The sequence below is a fragment of the Scardinius erythrophthalmus genome (genome assembly GCF_964197995.2).
Source record: "Scardinius erythrophthalmus genome assembly, chromosome: 2".
NCBI classification, from domain to species: domain Eukaryota; kingdom Metazoa; phylum Chordata; class Actinopteri; order Cypriniformes; family Leuciscidae; genus Scardinius; species Scardinius erythrophthalmus.
The window spans coordinates 25,129,410-25,148,536 of NC_138222.1; the positions used below are offsets into that span (position 1 = coordinate 25,129,410).

At 38.5% G+C, this 19,127-nt stretch overlaps 1 protein-coding gene across 7 annotated transcripts in view; it reads left to right on the forward strand.

The window, feature by feature from the left end:
• The window catches only part of rbpjb (recombination signal binding protein for immunoglobulin kappa J region b), an 84,800-nt gene extending 68,150 nt beyond the window's left edge, over positions 1 to 16,650 (forward strand). For 4 of the 7 annotated variants that reach the window (XM_081350781.1, XM_081350778.1, XM_081350780.1 and 1 more), the window contains exons 3-11: positions 1,891 to 1,986; positions 5,097 to 5,262; positions 5,377 to 5,551; positions 5,757 to 5,894; positions 10,561 to 10,673; positions 10,905 to 11,045; positions 12,728 to 12,883; positions 12,998 to 13,101; positions 14,489 to 16,650. In XM_081350781.1, coding sequence (XP_081206907.1) covers positions 1,898 to 1,986; positions 5,097 to 5,262; positions 5,377 to 5,551; positions 5,757 to 5,894; positions 10,561 to 10,673; positions 10,905 to 11,045; positions 12,728 to 12,883; positions 12,998 to 13,101; positions 14,489 to 14,825 — 1,419 coding nt within the window. In that variant the 5' untranslated portion in view covers positions 1,891 to 1,897 and the 3' untranslated portion in view covers positions 14,826 to 16,650. Of the gene's footprint in view, positions 1 to 1,890; positions 1,987 to 5,096; positions 5,263 to 5,376; positions 5,552 to 5,756; positions 5,895 to 10,560; positions 10,674 to 10,904; positions 11,046 to 12,727; positions 13,102 to 14,488 lie in introns of all 7 variants that reach the window. The other 3 variants (XR_014029055.1, XR_014029056.1, XM_081350777.1) reach the window with 3 other exon arrangements.
• Positions 16,651 to 19,127: the final 2,477 nt, after the last annotated feature.

Below are 19,127 nucleotides of genomic sequence, written 5' to 3' on the forward strand. Positions count from 1 at the left end.
CAATTTTTGGATGCACCTATGATCTAGAACTTTCTTAGCTTTAGTGCTCCATTTTTAGATCACGGCATTGTGCGCGGGACGCAATACGCATGTTATGTCAGTGCACAAACTACTCAATGCACCTTTAATAAAAAGCGGATAATATATATTTTTGCTGACACAACAGTGCTGTTTGTGTGGCATCACACAGCATGTTGCCCTCAATGTGAGGAGGCGGATTTGATGCTGGAAACTTAATTAGGCCAGAGTGGCTAAGTTACTTTTACCTTAAACGTTATTTCTCCTGTTAGTCTTGGTGCACGTTTTCAGCGAGCCTGTCTCTCGTCTTGTAGGAGAAGGATTATTGTCAGAGCACAACCCCTTTCACCTCTCTTACCTCTCATTCTTCCCCTCCCACCCTCATGTCGCAGGGCCCCCTTGCTTTCCATAACAAAAGCCTGTCTAACTTGAGCGTGTGTGAGTCGTTTGCGTGGCAAAGGGAAGCTGTGTGTGTGTGTGTGTGTGTGTGTGTGTAAGCTGCCCCCACAATTACCCCATCTCTGTGTCCCTCTGAGCATTTTGACGTGTCAGGTGTCACCGACATCTGTGCAAATGAGCCGTTTTTTTGTGCGTAACCTTTTTTTAATCCAACACTTGGGGTCTGTTACAGATCAGAGTGTTTTCATCTTCCTGCACAATATTTCTGTTTGGGATTCTGTTCAAAGCACGTATGTTATTGCATTAAACAACCTTGAAGCAATTTAAAAAAAAAATATGTTTCCTTGAAATGCATCACACTTGCAGAGTGTCCACATTTAGAGAGCTAATTTAAGTTTGCACATGCTGGGATGTTTTTCGTTAGTTAACTGAGGTAATTGGAACACTGACACGAAATCGGAATTCTTCGATTATGAGCTAAGAGTTTTTGTGGCGTTTGACTTGTACACACACACATTGTTGTCCTTTTGCCCTTTTTCTTACCCCCCCTCTTCCCCTTCTTTTTATTTTAAAGACCCCCAGCTGGAAAGCTGAGGTTTTTGGCCACAGTGTTTGTATGCTTTCTGCAAGCAACACATAGTTGCACTCACCAGAGAATTGGCTAATCAAACTTGGGCCTGTGTTTCTAGTCAAGCTCTGGAGATGTGGGTTTTGAAGCGCATACAGGCCTTCAGAAAGCTTTCTCTTCAAAAAAAAAAAAACACGCACACATGCTTTCACCAGAACCGTCTACAATAGCAATTCTAAAGCAGATTAACAGGTCTGAAACACAAGGACATGTTTTAAAAAAACATTTAACTGTGGTATTGGACTTAAAGCAGACAAGTGAAAAGCTGCCGTTTTTATGAAAATACTTAAAAATGTAATGGAGTTCAGAAATGGATTTTAGTTTTTTCTATGATAATGTTTTATCAAAGTTTCTTTAAGCCAAGTCAAGTTACTTGGCAGCCAGAATCAGGCAGCTCAGTTTGTCGAAATAGCATTTCAATAACATACTTCAAATCAAGATTAAAATCTGACATCGATGGTATGATATACTTTGCTGCTTGAATTCAAATCACGTTAAAAAATGTGTGCCTTTCCAGCTAATGTGCAAGTGCCTTCTAGTGTAAAAAAAAAAACCTTTTAAATGTAAGGTAGCACTTTCATTCCTACAGCACTGTATTACGTTTACTCCCATTCATATATTTACATGTGGACCGTATATGTCTGTTAGTGAAATGGATGTGCATGAGTAATCAATTGGTGGAGATTTTGCATACATTATTATTTTTGAACGCACATTTTAAGTTTACCTGTAATCATTTACGTTGGTTTTTATTATGTGTTCGAGTATGTGGCTACAGATTTACTCACAATTCCCATTACTCCCATTTTCTGTCTTATGTGTTTCTTTTCCTTCTGTGATTTCAGAGAAGCCATGCGGAATTACCTGAAGGAACGAGGAGACCAAACTGTGCTCATCCTCCACGCTAAAGTTGCACAGAAATCATACGGCAATGAAAAAAGGTAAATGACCACTGCGATTCTTGATGAATTCACGAGATGAAATTTAACCATTTAGCGGGCGTAAATACAGAACATTTGCAATATTTTTTATTATTATTATTTAATCTTTGGTAGTTTTAAGACACATTAAAAATAGTTCCACTTTTAACCTCTGTTCCATTCCTAAGCTCTCCATCTGTGTTTTTGAGCACAAAATCGTATCCCATGTGAAACCCCTTATGCTGTCCGTCTCTTCCCTAAAGTAGGAAAATTTGGTTTTTAGCGAAGAATGGAGTAAGATGAAGAGGTGAAAGGACAAGAGAAGGAAAGAACATTTAAGAAGAAAAAAAGGAGTGAGAGAGAAGCTGATAAGAAAAGAAACCAAATAATGACAGGAAAGAGAAAAGAAATGATAAAGGAGGTGAGGTGATATGAGACAGGGAAGTGAAGGAGAGAAGGTCAGCGGAAAGAGAGACAAGATGATAACTGTAGAGAACCACAGTGTCTGGGGAACTGATGTCGCGGTTACAGCTCGCTCGGCCTCATTTGGCAGAGAGACAGCACTGTTATTCGTGAACAGCACAGCCAAAACCTGGACACTTGTCAAGAGCGACAGAATGCCAGATGAGAACAAAAGTATGCGCTTCATGAAATCATATACATGTGTTCTGTAATCAGAGATGATTTATGAGTAGGAAATGTATCACTTAGCTTCAATTGAAAATGAATGTGAAGCACTTGACTTGTTGCACCAGTTCTGCTTCTTTGCATGTCCTTGTGACCATGTTGTCTTTTAAAATTCCTAATGGTTACTATTACTGTTGTACACCCTAATTAACACTTAGGACACAATAGCAACACCCTGGAAAGCAACTACCTGCAAACCAATGCCATAACAACCCCCCAAAACATCCTAGGGTCACTGTGATTTTGCCAAGTAAGACCTGTTCCTGGATCAACATATTTTGTTGATCCTGAAACAACATTCCTGTCCAAAAACAGTCCTAATCGAATCCCTACCCCTAAACATAACCCTACCCATAATTTATCTCTAAAATCAGAGGAAAATGATAGGTGAATAACACTGATGTAGAAGCACCTAACCTAAACTTGTAAACAAACTGTAAACTTGTCCCTCAAATCTGATTGGTTGATTGGAATATTGTTCCAGGATCAACAAAGATGTTGATCCAGGAACATGTTGTACTTGGTTAGCGTTTTGTCATTTTGTGCGTGCTTGCTTGGCATTTTGGTGGTGAGATCAGATTTGTGCAACTGTTTCCATCAGAAAATGTCAAACTCTAGTTGTCTTTGTAGCTGTATGTAGTAAAGTCGTGGTTTTACATGGTGGTGAACATTAAAATGACATCAGAAATGTGATATACAGTAGATTAAACCAAGACGTTGTTGCTGCCTTGTCAATGACAAATTGATGTAGGTCAAACTCGTAAGTCTACTGGTCCTGCCTACGACATGCGTCTTTCACTATTAGGATGTGAAAGTAGACTTCAGACATGTCTTTTCCTTTTTCATTTCAAAGACACCAATTCAGAAAATGCTAAACAGTGCCAACAAATTGATTTAAAAACTCTTGGGGTTGGGTCTGTCCCCTAACTCATATCTACAGCATCTCTCAGTCTGACTGGATGTGGAACCGCTGTTATTCCCCTTTTATTGCACCAGTTTTCAGATATTAGCCGCAGTTCTGTGTCATGAGCATTCCCCCGCCTCACGTCTAGACGTTTACAAGCATTTCTCCAAGATGTGCGGTGAGCTGATAACGTCACCCACAGAGATCACGGCTTTAATGTCAAGTACAGATTCCGTGCTTCTGTATGCAAGGTCACGCTGATTGCTATCTGTTTGCTCTTACATCCCTTTGATGATCTAGGCCACAATATGCACGAGATAAGCAAAGATGACACAGACCCCAGACTCTGGTGAGGCTCAGGACGTGGTGTAATACAGTGTGTTCCTGAGTTCTGAAATTTACCTTCTGTGCAGCTTTGCGTAGGTTCAGGTTGTCAGTGTTGTAGATTGACCATCTGATGGTGGTTTCTTGAGTTTGTCTTGCAAGTGAAAGCTGTACCAACACTACACATGTTCTGCTGCCACCTAGTGCTGATGTAATGCACTTCTGATAGGTCATGTATATTCATTCATTCATTCATGTAACAGTTGTGTTTATAATTGTACATTTTATCATTAATGTACCCCTTGCAGAATCTGTTGAGTTTTATTGCATCATTCATTCATTTATTTGTTTGTTGATGTCATGACAATGGCAGCTTTTATTTATTTATTTGATTGTTTATTTTTTTATTGTTTGTTTTAAATATTCCTGACCAGAAGTAGCTCTATATATCTATCTATCCATCATCCATCCATCCATCATATCACATAATATATGAAGTATTCCATCCATCGCATAATATGAAGAATTCCATCCATCACATAATATATGAAGAATTCCATCCATCGCATAATATATGAAGAATTCCATCCATACATCTCATGCAGTGTTTGTTTCCATCCATCCATCGCATAATATATGAAGTATTCCATCCATCCATCCATCCATCCATCCATCATGTCACATAATATATGAAGGATTCCATTCATCCATCCCATAACATGTGAAGTGTCCATCTATACATCTCATGCAGTGTTTGTTTCCATCCATCCATCCATCTATCCGCATAATATGAAGTATTCCATCATCCATCCATCCATCCATCATATCACATAATATATGAAGTATTTCATCCACCATCGCATATGAAGTATTCCATCCATCCATCCATCCATCCATCCATCCACATAATATATGAAGTATTCCATCCATCCATCCATCTCATGCAGTGTTTGTTTCCATCCATCCATCCATTGCACCATATATGAAGTGTTCCTTCTCATCCATTGTTTGCGTACTCCGTACATACATATGTATGATATTCTGTCTAAATACATATCTAAATATACTAAATTGGCTACTTAAATTTGTGCCAGCAATGGATGCACGACTCGCATTTTGTTCTGAAAAGGCAACAAATCTATGTTCTCTAAGTGTATGTTCTCCACAAACACTTTTCTATCTTACAGTGACACTCTTAATTTGTGTGTTTGCCTAGGTTTTTCTGTCCACCCCCATGCGTGTATCTGATGGGCTGTGGATGGAAGAAGAAGAGAGAGCAGATGGAGCGAGACGGCTGCTCGGAGCAGGAGTCTCAGCCCTGCGCCTTCATCGGCATCGGCAACAGCGATCAGGAGATGCAGCAGCTGAACTTAGAGGGGAAGGTAACACACTCATGCACAGATGCAAGCCGCAAGAGCTACTACAGAGCCAAAACAACATGATTAGCATACCATTATTTTTCTCATGAATACGCAAATCTTGCCTCTTCCCTGCAGAACTATTGCACAGCCAAAACATTATACATCTCCGACTCCGACAAAAGGAAGCACTTCATGCTGTCAGTAAAGATGTTCTACGGAAACAGCGCAGACATCGGCGTCTTCCTCAGCAAGAGAATAAAGGTCATCTCCAAACCTTCGAAAAAAAAGCAGTCCCTCAAAAACGCAGACCGTGAGTGCATTCACCATTCATGTCACGCTCAATGGAAACACCTACAATGCTTTTGAGACGGTTTAACAATAAAGCATAACGGGAATGAATAATAACATCCTGTTGTGTAATAACTTTAAATGGAAATGAGATATTGATTCAAACAGCATGTTCTGAAGTCTCTGTGGTGTGTTCTGACGGAGTTGTGTGTCTCTCCTGTGTGCAGTCTGTATAGCATCAGGAACGAAAGTGGCGTTATTTAACCGGCTTCGCTCTCAAACGGTCAGCACACGTTACCTGCACGTAGAGGGAGGAAACTTTCACGCCAGCTCACAGCAGTGGGGAGCCTTCTTCATCCACCTCTGTAAGTCGAACACACATTCACACACACTTCTGTGGAGTAATGTTGATTGTCAAATCGTTAAAGGAATAGATGACCCAAAAGAAAGATTTGCTGTATGTGACTTTCTTTCATTAGTAAAACATTAAAGATGTTTTTTTGTTTTTTTTTTTAAGCCCATAGTCCTTGGTGATTCAAAAACGCTCCTGACAATATAAGGTCTAATAAAGCAAAACGATCAGTCTGTGCAAGAACTGTTTAAGGGACACTTTCCCTGTCATAACTTGTATATGCACTACTGTTCAAAAGTTTGGCATTGGTAAGATCATTTTTAAAGGAAGTCTCTTATAAAAACAGCCTTTTTCCACCTTAGAAACATTGCTAAGCTACGTAATATGCTATCTGTTTCTGATGCAGAAAAGTTAGTTCATGCGTTCATGACCTCAAGACTAGATTACTGTAATGCTTTATTAGCTGGTTGTCCTGCATCCTCAATAAACAAGCTACAGTTAGTCCAAAATGCCGCCGCTAGAGTTCTTACTAGATCAAGAAAATATGATCATATAACACCAATTTTATCATCACTACATTGGTTACCTATAAATAGGGTTGGGTACCGAGACCCGGTTCCAATAGGGAACCGGTTCCGACGTAAACGGTAGTAACCAGACGGAATAAGAACGAAACTTTCGGTGCCTGATTTCGGTGCCTGACGTTTTTTACCGCCCCCTATAAAACATCTCGCGGCACGAATGATCCAATAATAAAACATCTCCAGTAAACCAGCAGAGCCAGCATTAATTTAGTTCGTTTGTTAAATAAGAGGCGATCTAGCGCTGAAATGCGTTTTTTAAATCAAGTGATCAAAGTGCTCGTTGCCGCTGCGATCAGTGGCGCGGATACAGTGTTTTCTCTTGTGGCTCGCGCCCACCGCAATGTCACTCCGACACGCGCTTCGTTGCGGAGATCGATCTATTTATGAGGCGCCGTCTATATGATTATGTGCGCGGAGAGTTTGTGTGTGTGTGTGTGTGTGTGTGTGTGTGTGTGTGTGCTCGCGTCTCAGATGAGTATGCGCGGAGAGTTCCGCGCGTCTCGTGTGTGTAGAGTTTGCGTGTTTGTGCGTGAGCGACTTTAGATGTGATGTTGAGCATTTCATATTAGTTTGAGCATTCAGCATACATGTATGACTACTTAGTAGGCCTATGTGTATGCAAGGGTTTCATATGTGCGTGAATGAAGTTTGATTTAAAGGGATACTCCACTTTAAAATGAAAATTCTGTCATCATATACTCACCCTCATGTTGTTTCAATTCTTTATGAATTTCTTTCTTCTGCTGAACAGAAAGGAAGATATTTAGAATAATATCAGTAACCAGACAGTTTCTGGTCTCATTTACTTCCATAGTATTTTTTTTTCCTACTAGCCTATGGAAGTCAATGAGACCAGAAACTGTCTGGTTACTGATATTATTCTAAATATCTTCCTTTCTGTTCAGCAGAAGAAAGAAATTCATACAGGTTTGAAACAACATGAGGGTGAGTATATGATGACAGAATTTTCATTTTAAAGTGGAGTATCCCTTTAAGCCCTAGACAACACCTATCTATTCATTCTGGTGAAATCACAAAATATAATGGACACAAAGTGTCCCTGCTTGATATACAACCACTGATGAGCATAATCATAAAAAATAAAAAATAAAAAAATAAACTACGAATGCGGATTAGAACCCAAAACCTCTGACATGCCTGACTAAAGTTCAAGTTCAGCTGCCAGTGTTCCTCTTCGCATAAGTCTAATATTTTTCGGCTACATCAGTAGCCTTTTAAAGGGCACATTTTTTCATTTAATCAGAAATCAGAAAATCTTTTTCAGAAAATCAAACACACACACACACACACACACACACACACACACACACACACACACACACACACACACACACACACACACACACACACACAGAGGTATTATTTTTTTGATAAAGTGTGTGCAGTTTAGTTTTGTTAAGTACCGTTTCAAGAACCGTTTAAGCACCGGAACCGTTTGAAAAATACCGAGTAGGTACTGGTATCGGATAAAACCCAACCGATACCCAACCCTACCTATAAAGTCCCGTATTAATTACAAGGTATTGCTACTGACTTATAAAGCCCTAAACGGCTTAGCTCCAGTCTATTTAACGGATCTTCTATCGCCCTATAATCCATCGCGCTCTTTAAGGTCACTAAATTCGAGGCTTTTGGTCATACCTAGGATATCCAGATCAACCAAAGCAGGGAGATCATTTTCACATTTAGCTCCAAAACTCTGGAATAGCCTTCCTGATACTGTTCGTTGCTCAGACTCGCTCTCCCAGTTTAAAACTAGATTAAAGACGCATCTCTTCAGCCAGGCATTTATATAATATTTTTAATCTTACAGTTCAATCCGGTCTCTAGTTCATAAACGCCAGAGGAGAACTGGCCCCCGACTGAGCCCGGGTTCTCCCAAGGTTTTTTTTTTTTTTTTTTCTCCATTAGGTCACCTGATGGAGTTTTTCGGTTCCTTGCCACTGTTGCCTTTGGCTTGCTCAGTTGGGGATATTTGGGGATATTTAATTTAATTAATCAATCAACAATACTATTGATCAGCATTACCAAACGTGGACGTTTTACACTAGAAACAAACACTGATGTACTATTTTATTTAATACTGTGAAGCTGCTTTGATACAATCTGTATTGTGAAAAGCGCTATATAAATAAAGTTGACTTGACTTGACTTGACTTGACTTGACTTGACTCTTATGCTCACCAAGACTGCATTTGTTTGATAAAAAATTATATTGTGAAGTATGATTTTCAATTCAACATTACTGTTTTGTAATGTAATTTAATCCTGATATGGTTAAGCTGAATTTTCAGCATCATTACTCCAGTCTTCAGTGTCACATGATCTTTCAGGAATCATTCTAATAATGTGCTGGTTTGCTGCTCAAGAACTATTTCTTATTATTATCAATGTCAAAACAGTTGTGCTGCTTAATATTTTTGTGGAAACTGTTAGATTATTTTCAGGATTCTTTGATGAATAGAAAGTAGCATTTATTTGAAATAGAATGTTTATGTGACATTGTCTTTTTTGTCTTTACTGTCACTTTTTTTCAATTTAATACATCCTTGCTGAAAAGACCTATAAAAAAAAAAAAACAGCAACGTACTGACTCCAAACTTTTGTGCGTTACTTAAGTTCAAAGAACAAAGTGTTTGGCAGATTTTAAACTATTACACTCACTGTTAATATTATTTTGGCCTTATTAGAAATCTGGCCAACCACAGTTTACGTGGTGTTTGTGATGTTTAAGAGGAGGTTAACCTGAAATATAATAAAATTTATACCATGGTCTGGGTGAATACTCGATTCTGATTGGCTGCAGGGTGTCCGTTAAAAAGTGATAATGTACACCTAGGAAAGGCGTCCCGTCAATTTGCCTGATGACAGTTCTAAATGATTGCGCTGGCTCAAACTCACTGATCAACTTCTGCGGTCGGGTCGCTGTGGCTTAATAAATAAAAACCCTCACGATTTTTACTCTAAAACACATTAAAGTATTATTAATTGATGAAATATTTCTTTCTTTCGTAAGTAACCATGGTATAAGCGGGTTAATGCCCTTCGAGGTGTCCATTATCAGGTTTTAATGGACTTCGGCGGAGGCAACCGTCCGACGCGCCTCGCCGTCGTCCGTCACGTCCGTCATGCCTCGCCGTCGTCCATTAAAACCTGATAATGGACACCTCGTCGGGCATTAACCCTTACATAAACAAAATATAACCCTGAGAGCAAAACTGACTACACAGGTTTGCTTTACCTGCTACTATGTGTCTTAAAGTCATCATGAAATCAAAACTGACACTATTTACTTTGTTAGCGCACATTACTAGTCTTGTGGTGAACAATAAATCTGTGCAAGTTAATACACAGAAAAAAAAAAAATCTTTAATCAGAATTTGAACCTTTGCTTCCACTCTGAAATGACTTCCCTCTCTGATCATGTCAATTTGACGGCTTCCCTCCAACTGTCAGTCTGCTATGAGCGAGGGATGGAGAGAGGAGGTGCGCTAAAGTAAAACCCTGCCCTCTGTTCAATATTCAGTTTCACTTTGAAATACGTCACAACACTGAAGTAAAGTCGCTTGCAACTTCTGGTTCACTGGGACTTTAAACAAAACTTGCTAGGTCTTTTTATTGATTTGATACAGGGAAACACAAACATTTACAAATCCAGCTAATAGTTCTTTCTCAGAAGCAGCAGCCATTTTTAGCAATCGCTGAACATGATTTTGTCTCCTGGCAAACTGAATATCTCCCATTTTGAATTCCATAAAGCCAGCCAATCATGTTGGAGCTTGTCATTTGGAGAAAACTATTGCCATTGTTGTGCATCAAGCCTTACACTGTAAATGCAGTCCAATAGACCTATTACTGTCTATTATGTCATTGATGTCAATTAAATAGACAAGAAAGAAAGATAAAACTCCTCAGTGTTCTTGAGTCATTTCTTTTTCCTTTATTACTGACCGTAACTATTTATGTGTAATGGTAAAACATACATGCCATTGACACTGAACTTTCTGTGTTTTGACAACCACAATGGAAGGTCTGATCAGAGGATACGCTTAGTCTTCTTTTATTATATTTCAGTGGATGATGAAGAGTCGGAGGGAGAGGAGTTCACTGTGCGAGACGGCTACATTCACTACGGCCAAACTGTCAAACTCGTGTGCTCTGTGACTGGCATGGCTCTTCCTAGACTGGTAAGAATCTGTCTCTATTCATCTGACGATTTTCGTCATGTTATCATTTCTCTCTATTATCCTCTGTTTTGTTTCTATTTGCTGACAGTATGTATAATTAACAGCCAGTTTATAAATCTTTAGGGGTCACAATCAGTCACTGCAGAGAATACAATGCTGACGTCCTAATGTTTATATGATACTTCTGCTGATACTCTTATCAACTTCCTTTCCTTCTCCCCGCACACACAGATCATCCGTAAAGTGGACAAGCAGACCGCCTTGCTGGATGCAGATGACCCCGTCTCCCAGCTGCATAAGTGTGCCTTTTTCCTGAAGGATACGGAGAGGATGTACCTGTGCCTTTCTCAAGAGAGGATCATCCAATTTCAAGTGAGTAGCTCACTGGAAACTTAGAGTAAATGCATTTCTTACCGTTGGTTCAATGTGCTGGTAATGATGACTTCAGAGATGCAGTTTGATTTTGTTGGAAATATGTATCCTTCTAATCACGTATGTATACAAGACCTGATGTTTTTCTTAAATTAAAAGTGTATTGGAAGCTGTGAGCAGTCAATATTTTTTTTATAATGACCTCCAAACTATATATTAGTATTTTCGGTTTTGTTTCTCTCCGGGGTCTCTCTTTCTTCATTCCAACACAAATGACACCTCCTTGCAACTTTTTTAATTGACACTACCATTCAGAGGTTTAGAGTTGGTAAGATTTTGTGTGTGTGTGTGTGTGTGTGTGTGTGTGTGTTTTTGAATGCAGTCTCTTATGTACGGAGCCCCTAAAGGGACATGGTGTTGGAAAAATTATATATCAATGCTTTTGCGTTTGCTCGCAAACTTTCTGCGTTCCCCCAAGAAACTTTGCTGCGACTTTTCTTTGTGAGCGAACGCAAAAGTTTTGCGAGGGAATGCAAATGTATTGCAAACGAACGCAAAGTTTCTCAGGGGAACGCAAAAAGTTTGACGCAAAAGCATTGACATATAATTTTTCCATCACCATGTCCCTTTAGGGGCTCCGTACATAAGAGACTGCATTAAAAAAAAAACGCAAAACATTTGCCAGCGAATGCAAAAGCATTAAGACTTAATTTTTCCTCCCATATGATATTTTTTTCCATCACCATGTCCCTTTAGGGGCTCCGTACTTTTGCTCACCAACTCTGCGTTTATTTTATTTTTTTAAAATACAGTAAAAACAGTAATATTGTGAAATATTACTACAATGTTTTTTATTTTTATATATTATAAAATGTGATGACAAAGCTGAATTTTCAGCATCATTACTCCAGTCTTCAGTGTCACATGATCCTTCAGAAATCATTCCAATATGATGATTTGGCGGTCAATAAACATTTCTTATTACTGTTATTATCAATGTTGAAAACAGCTGTACTGCTTAATATTTTGTGAAAACTGATACATTTTCCAGCATTCTTTCATGAAAAGAACAGCATGTATTTGAAATAAAAATCGTTTGTGACATTATAAATGTCTTTACTATCACTTTTGATGAATTTATTTTAATTAATTAATTAATTTATAAGAAATTAATGTCTTTCTTCAAACCCTCTCCCCCCAACCCCTAAAACTTACTGACCCCAAACTTTGGAAGGGTAATTTATGTTGGACATCAAACCTTTGACTGATAGCAAAGATTCAGAAAGAGACACAAAGAGCTGGAAAATAGAGGAGGACATGGTACATTTGATGTAAATGTTAGCGAACTAGTCAAGTCCATAAAACATCAAATTGATGACAGGTTAAAAATTATTTATGGTTTTAATATTTCCATAGTGGAAGCATTATTTTTGCGTAACTTTTAAAATAATTTTAGCAATATCACATCCATGTATTTATTTATTTAGATAGCCATCTAATAGGCGGGATGAAGTAATTCAGTCATTATCACAAAATAAACCCTCTCAGGGTGATACAAGTATCCTGATTGTTGGTTTTTATTTTGCGATAATGGCTATTTGATTGTGTATTATCCCTTTTTTTATGCTATTTTTGAGTTCCCTGTATTTATGTGTGTTTTGTGTGTGTGTGTGTGTGTGTAGGCTACTCCATGCCCAAAGGAACCAAATAAAGAGATGATAAATGATGGTGCCTCCTGGACAATCATCAGCACTGATAAAGCAGAATACACGTTCTATGAGGGCATGGGCCCTGTACACACCCCCGTCACACCTGTGCCTGTGGTCGAGAGCTTACAGGTAACCCATACACACACTGAAGCTTGCATCTCTTACTGGTGTTGTACACTCACAAGTCTCTGCCTGCAGTTGATAATGCATGTACACTGTGTGTGTGTGTGTGTGTTGGAGCAGTTAAATGGCGGAGGAGATGTAGCGATGCTGGAGCTAACAGGACAGAACTTCACTCCAAGTCTGCGCGTGTGGTTCGGTGACGTAGAGGCTGAAACCATGTACAGGTATGGATATTATTTGAAAAGATATCTATATAGGAAAAGGGAGGCGAAATCCAAGAGAACTTGAAAAGTCATTTATGTATAATACAGTATATGATACGTATATACAGATAATTTTATACTGGGAATTTTAATTTGCTGAATAGTTATAAACAGGGATCTAAAGTTTTTTTTCTATACATTTATTTTGTTTGTAAGCTTGATTTAGATCTCCAGAGGGGTGTAAAATACTTCAATAATTGCACTTCATTATTATATTTGAGAAATTTATACTGTAGTACATACTTGGTAGTACATTCTACTGAGTAGTATAGCATTTCTCCTTACAATTTCATGTGGACCTTTAAAGTATGAAGTGCATATTTCACTGGTCATCATGACATGAAATTACACACAAATGAATGAAATCCATATCAGTGTGAAAATGAATTGCTATACTAAAATGTAAAATCGTCTGTGGATTAATTCAAAGTTTCAGTTTAACATCTGGTATGTCGCTTGTGAAAAAGTACTACACTTTAGCATGCTTTCAAAAGAGATAATACACTTCAATAGTATATACTATTATAAGTGCAAACTGAATAAACATTTTTGGACACTTAATTGTTAGTTGCCATTAAATGAAAACTTAAACTTTAAAGTGCTTTTTGACGCACTTAATTACACCTTTAAATGCCATTTCATATGCCTGAAATGTGGTTAAAGTGTACTCATGAGCATTTATGGTAAACTAAAATATACTTGCATGTCTGGTATTTAAATATATTAATACTTACACATTTGTAATGATGATTGCAATTTAGGAAGTATAACCAATTACTTTAAAATAAAGTAAAACTTTGACATTATTACAAAGTGCACTTTTTGTGTACTTAAGTGTGTTAAGAAACAGTGACATTTTTGTTTCATTAATATATTATCTGCAGATACAGTTTTTATGCAAATAAGTACTGAGTAATATTAATGAACAAAATTAGGGTTATGTGTTTGATTTAGTTGCTTGTAATTATACATGATTTATTGTTATTACTGTAATAAGTACATGAAAATGTGTAACAGGAACACTGTAAAATAAAGTGTCACCAAAAAATATTTGTAAGATTTGAAGTGCACTACAAATGGACATTCATAACAAGTGAGTGCACTTCTTTTTCACAAGGGATTTCTAAATCCTTACAAACCTGTTTTATTGCAACAGTAAAAGACATGTTAAGATCTGACAGGTCGTAGGTTGAATGAAGTGCCTCTGCCTTGTAAAATTTGAAGTGAACAGACCCCACATGTTTTGTTTAATCTGTATGAAATCCTTTTGTAGTAGTTAAAGAAAAATATGTACTTTTATTACAAACATTGTAAAAACAGACTGATAGACATTTTGTTTCCCCTGAAGGTGCGGGGAGAGCATGCTGTGCGTCGTCCCAGACATCTCTGCGTTCCGCGAGGGCTGGCGGTGGGTTCGGCAGCCGGTGCAGGTCCCCGTGACGCTGGTCCGAAACGACGGCATCATCTACTCCACGACGCTCACCTTCACATACACTCCCGAACCTGGTCCCCGTCCTCACTGCAGTGCGGCCGGCGCCATCCTTCGAACGGGCAACACCAGCTTGCTTTCCACGACCGGCAACATCACGGGAGTGACCGGAGAAACGACACCCTACGGCTCCAACAGCACGTCTAACGCCGTCACAGCGTCGTCCTCTAACGCAGCCGCGGCTGTGGTGTTATAACACACGCAGCAGTGCTCACAAACTCACTACGAGCTATGCGTGAAAACAGAAGACTGCAAACTGTTTGCAAAAGTGCTGCGTATTGAATTTCAAAACCAAGGGATGGACGGGCAAAAAAGGCTAAACTTGTGTCGAGGACTAAAAGTTTGAGAGATGGTTCTCCTGTGCCCTCTTGTGGTTTTTCTCCAAGGAGCCGGTTTGGTGCTAGCAATAGACAATGCCTGAGAGGAAACACCAGCACCTGTCAACGGGTGTAGAAGACATGGAGACAAGACCACAGCAATGATACATCATCCGACTGAAAATCATGTTTAGTCTCCTATGTTTCTTCCTTCCGGTCTGCTCGTGTGCGATTGGGTGAGATGTATCATAGCCTGGGAGGTCGAAACTCTTAGGAAAAGGGTCACATTGAAATTGTGAGTTGACAGTTTTTATGGACCAAGGATATTGTATAAGCTTTAGTAAAGGTACATTTTTTTTTCCTCCATACCTTTTTTATATCAAACATTATAGTACGCTTTTGTTACCAAATAGGTTCTATTCCTCCTCTGAGCTTCGCCTTTTTATTTTTTGTTTTTCTGTATATAGATAGTTTCATATACATATGTTCGCTTTGACTCCTTCAGTTTTGATACTTTGTATTTTGTAATACCGTCCTTTTTCTTTTCCCTACGGTTTTAGTTTAATTTTCCATTTGGGAGAAACTCAGAGGGCCTGTTTTTTATCATTCGTTTTTATGAAGTCTTTAAAAAGAAAAGAGCTTTAAGCAATGCGTCTGCCTTGCCTGCATTACAATATGCGCTACGCTTCCTTTAAGCATTTCATCATCGATCGATGTGTCTAGATCTCACAAAAAGGAACAATGCCATCTTTCTATGTCTTATTTGGAAATATAAACCAGAAAACACAATATAGAGGCTTTGGATGCAACGTGTCTCTTCGATGCGGTAGCCATAGTGTAGTTCATTTGCTCTAGGGCGCACATACGGTTCTCACATATCAATTTCAGAAAGTTCATAGTCATTGGATATTTGTAACGGTCAAGTTCTGACCTGAGTTTAGACTCCTACAGTTTTAGTGCCGTTTTATAATGTTTCTTTCTAAAAAATCCAGTTGTTTGTCTTCCTGAACATCCATTTGCAGTTTCTAAAATTTGAAATGCTCTCAAAAAAGGATGATTTGGAGACGTGCTCCACTATTAGATGTGGCCTTACTGGAACAAAGGTTCCCGCTTTAGTTCACCCCTTCAAAAGGAGGTTTACAAACGCGACCCGAGGAACCACGCCTTGCATTTTGAACATTTTACATGCGATTTTTGATATTTAAACTCCCTAAACTTAAATTTTTTCGTTTGGATTTAGAAGATCTAAATGTGTAATAGATACGAACATACCCAAAGATATTATATTGCATTGTTGTCTCTGTTTTTTGAATATTTGAAGAATATGTTGAGAATTGTGGCCTCTCGCACACCAAAAGTAGGAAGCTTTACTCCGTTGGTCATTGATGTGTAAATCGTGGCCTTGGTGTCTCACCAACTAGTAGACTCCCAGACAGCAACGTAGTGTCGGACCAGATCCGGCCCACACCTGGTACACGTTGATTCCATGCGGCCCAGATGTGGGCCGGATCTGGGCCGACACTGTTACTGTCTGGGCTAGTATTAATGACAAAAAAAAAAAAAAAAACTAGCTGTAATGAACCCATCAACCAGCACTAATAGTGTTTTGTGACTTTCTTTTTTATGTACAGTAATTTAACTTTTGAATTTTATGCATCCATTTGTAAAAAAAAAAAAAAAAAAGTAAAGAAAAAAAAACAAAAAGACCGAAAAAGAGAAACCATTCAGCCATTTTTTTTCGTGTGCATCTGTGGCGCTTAACCCAGTTATGTCCTTGGTGTTTCCCGTCAAAACGGTTGGGTGTTTAGTGTCCGAGTTTGTCCTTACCTTGTATGCTAATGTCCGGATAGCAAATGGACATCATGGGACTAGAAACATGAATGGCCTTTAAATGTGTGTGTCTCAAATGTGTAAGCATACAGCAATACTGTATAGGTCACTTTGTGTGTCTTGGTCTTCGGAAATAGCCACTGATTTTTCACCAGCCTGATCCACAACACATGTGGTCATGAAGAACAGCTGGCTCAACTAGAGTCATATTCACTTCTCCTTCTACTTTCTCTTCTTCATACTAATTTAATCAGACACCTTTTGCGTCGATCCTGCACTGTCTTCCTTACTTGGAAAATCTGTAGTGTAGTACAAGTAGGCGACCCATCAAATAAGGCAATACTCCAGCATTGTAGGCCTATAATGTAGTTTATTTCGGGAAAAACTGTAACTTGAATGTTTCTGCAAAAAAACAAAAAAAAAACAACAACAAAAAAAATCACTCGTTGCCTCCACTAGATTTTTCTTTTCATCATCATCATCATCACCACCCGTATTTTTTGTTCAAAATGACTTTATTCTGTCCTTGATGGACTCTTTGCAAAAATCTTCCATGAGGTAGTTTAACCTAAAGCTCTTGCACTCGGTTTCCCAGAATTCTCGCGTCACAGTCTTCTTCCATTTACCGCGTTCTTGCTATTCTGAATCATATAAGCGCACACTTCCATTTGGGGGAAGATGGCACTGGGCAAAAGCATGGATGCGTTTTCTAACAGATATCTTGTTAAACGTTTACCAGCAGTCCATTTAATTTCTCACATTTGACAGTTTTTCATTTGTCATTGTCATTGTGAGAACTTCCGTTCAAGCAATGTGTTCCCCCCCCCCATTATTATTCAAATGCTTCCCTTGATTTATATGGGATCATGACCCAAAAAAAGACAAAAACAAGTGCTTTAAGCCAGTCCGCCTTGAAATGATTCAGCATCACTGAAACCGTTCCTACACAAACAAAAGAAAGCGATTAATTCAGACCGTAAATTCAGTTTGACTTTATCATGTTTTCGTTAGCACAGCACAATATATCATCATTTACTCATTTATAATGAGAACATTTCTGAACCGCTCCGTCACTCTGATTGCTGCCTCTGTTCCACGTTTTGTTTACATTGTGGATTTGCTCAGCTCTACCCCTATTTTACCGTGGTGTTATGGTGGTAAAGTGCATTGTTGCTTTCTGAACAAACTAATTGACAATCTTGCTGTTTTTTACTGTTTACAGTTTTTGAAGGTGTTGAGCTTTAGAATGAAGGATTTGTTCAAACTGGCGTTTTGAGCTGTGTGTTTAAGTTGCACAGAAAATTGGAGGATCACAAAATCCATACATTTGCATTATATCATTTTGCTGTCAGTTAAAAATCAACGGAAGAGCTCGAAACATGTGTTTCATGTAATTGTCCAAGGCATGTATGTAGAGGTCATGCGCCGAGCCTTAAAAACACATTTAATTGCAAATCTGAGTGAACAAATAGTCATTTTTTGTGTTTATAGTCAGTCAGTTGGTGTCATTTATGTCTATATGTTGGTTTTATAATTCTCCATTAACTTTGCTCTTCCAAAAACTGAGCTCTGATCAATGTATAGGTGATATGCCAAATGTCTTATACTTACATTTTCATGCACTGCTTTTCAAACATGGCACCAGAGGCAGCTTTTCAAAGATATCTCAATAGTTATAGACGAGAGAAGGATGGGAATAAATGATTATGTACTGTATACAAACAGTAGCGGTTCTCTAGTTCCATACAAAGAGCTTGAATCAGTCCTAACGTTGTCTTGCTTTGCCTTTTGGACGTGGAACATTTAATCAAAGGCTTAAATAGGACACAACTTTTTCTCTTTTGCCGCCGTACTGCATAGTATCAAGTTATTATGCCTTTAGGACAGTTTTAGTTTGGTAATTCACCCTTTCAGAAAACCACATTTGTCTAGATTAGTTGCTTACAGTCACTTTTCATGTAAAGCAATCCCACTGTGCCTAATTTGATGCTCTGTGCTAGGCTTTATGTGTGCAGCTCATCGCTTTCACTTCCCGTTTGTCAGTGTCTCCCCCCCCCTCCCCCTTTTTTCCCCAACTTGGTCTGTTCTAGTTATTATATTCAGAGGTATCAGTATGGTAGCAATCTCAGTCCTTAATGGGCCGCTGATGTTAGGATCATGTGCCCCAATGTGAAACAAGGAGAATTAGTTCCGTTTCATTTGTCTGTATGTTTGATTTTGTACATATTGCACCTGCTCAGTTCCATATGTCATTAAATAATAAAACTGCAATATTGGCATACAAATCTAGAAATAAAAGTGAGATTTATTTCCATTGTATATTCTTTTTTTGTACAACTGCAACTCTTATG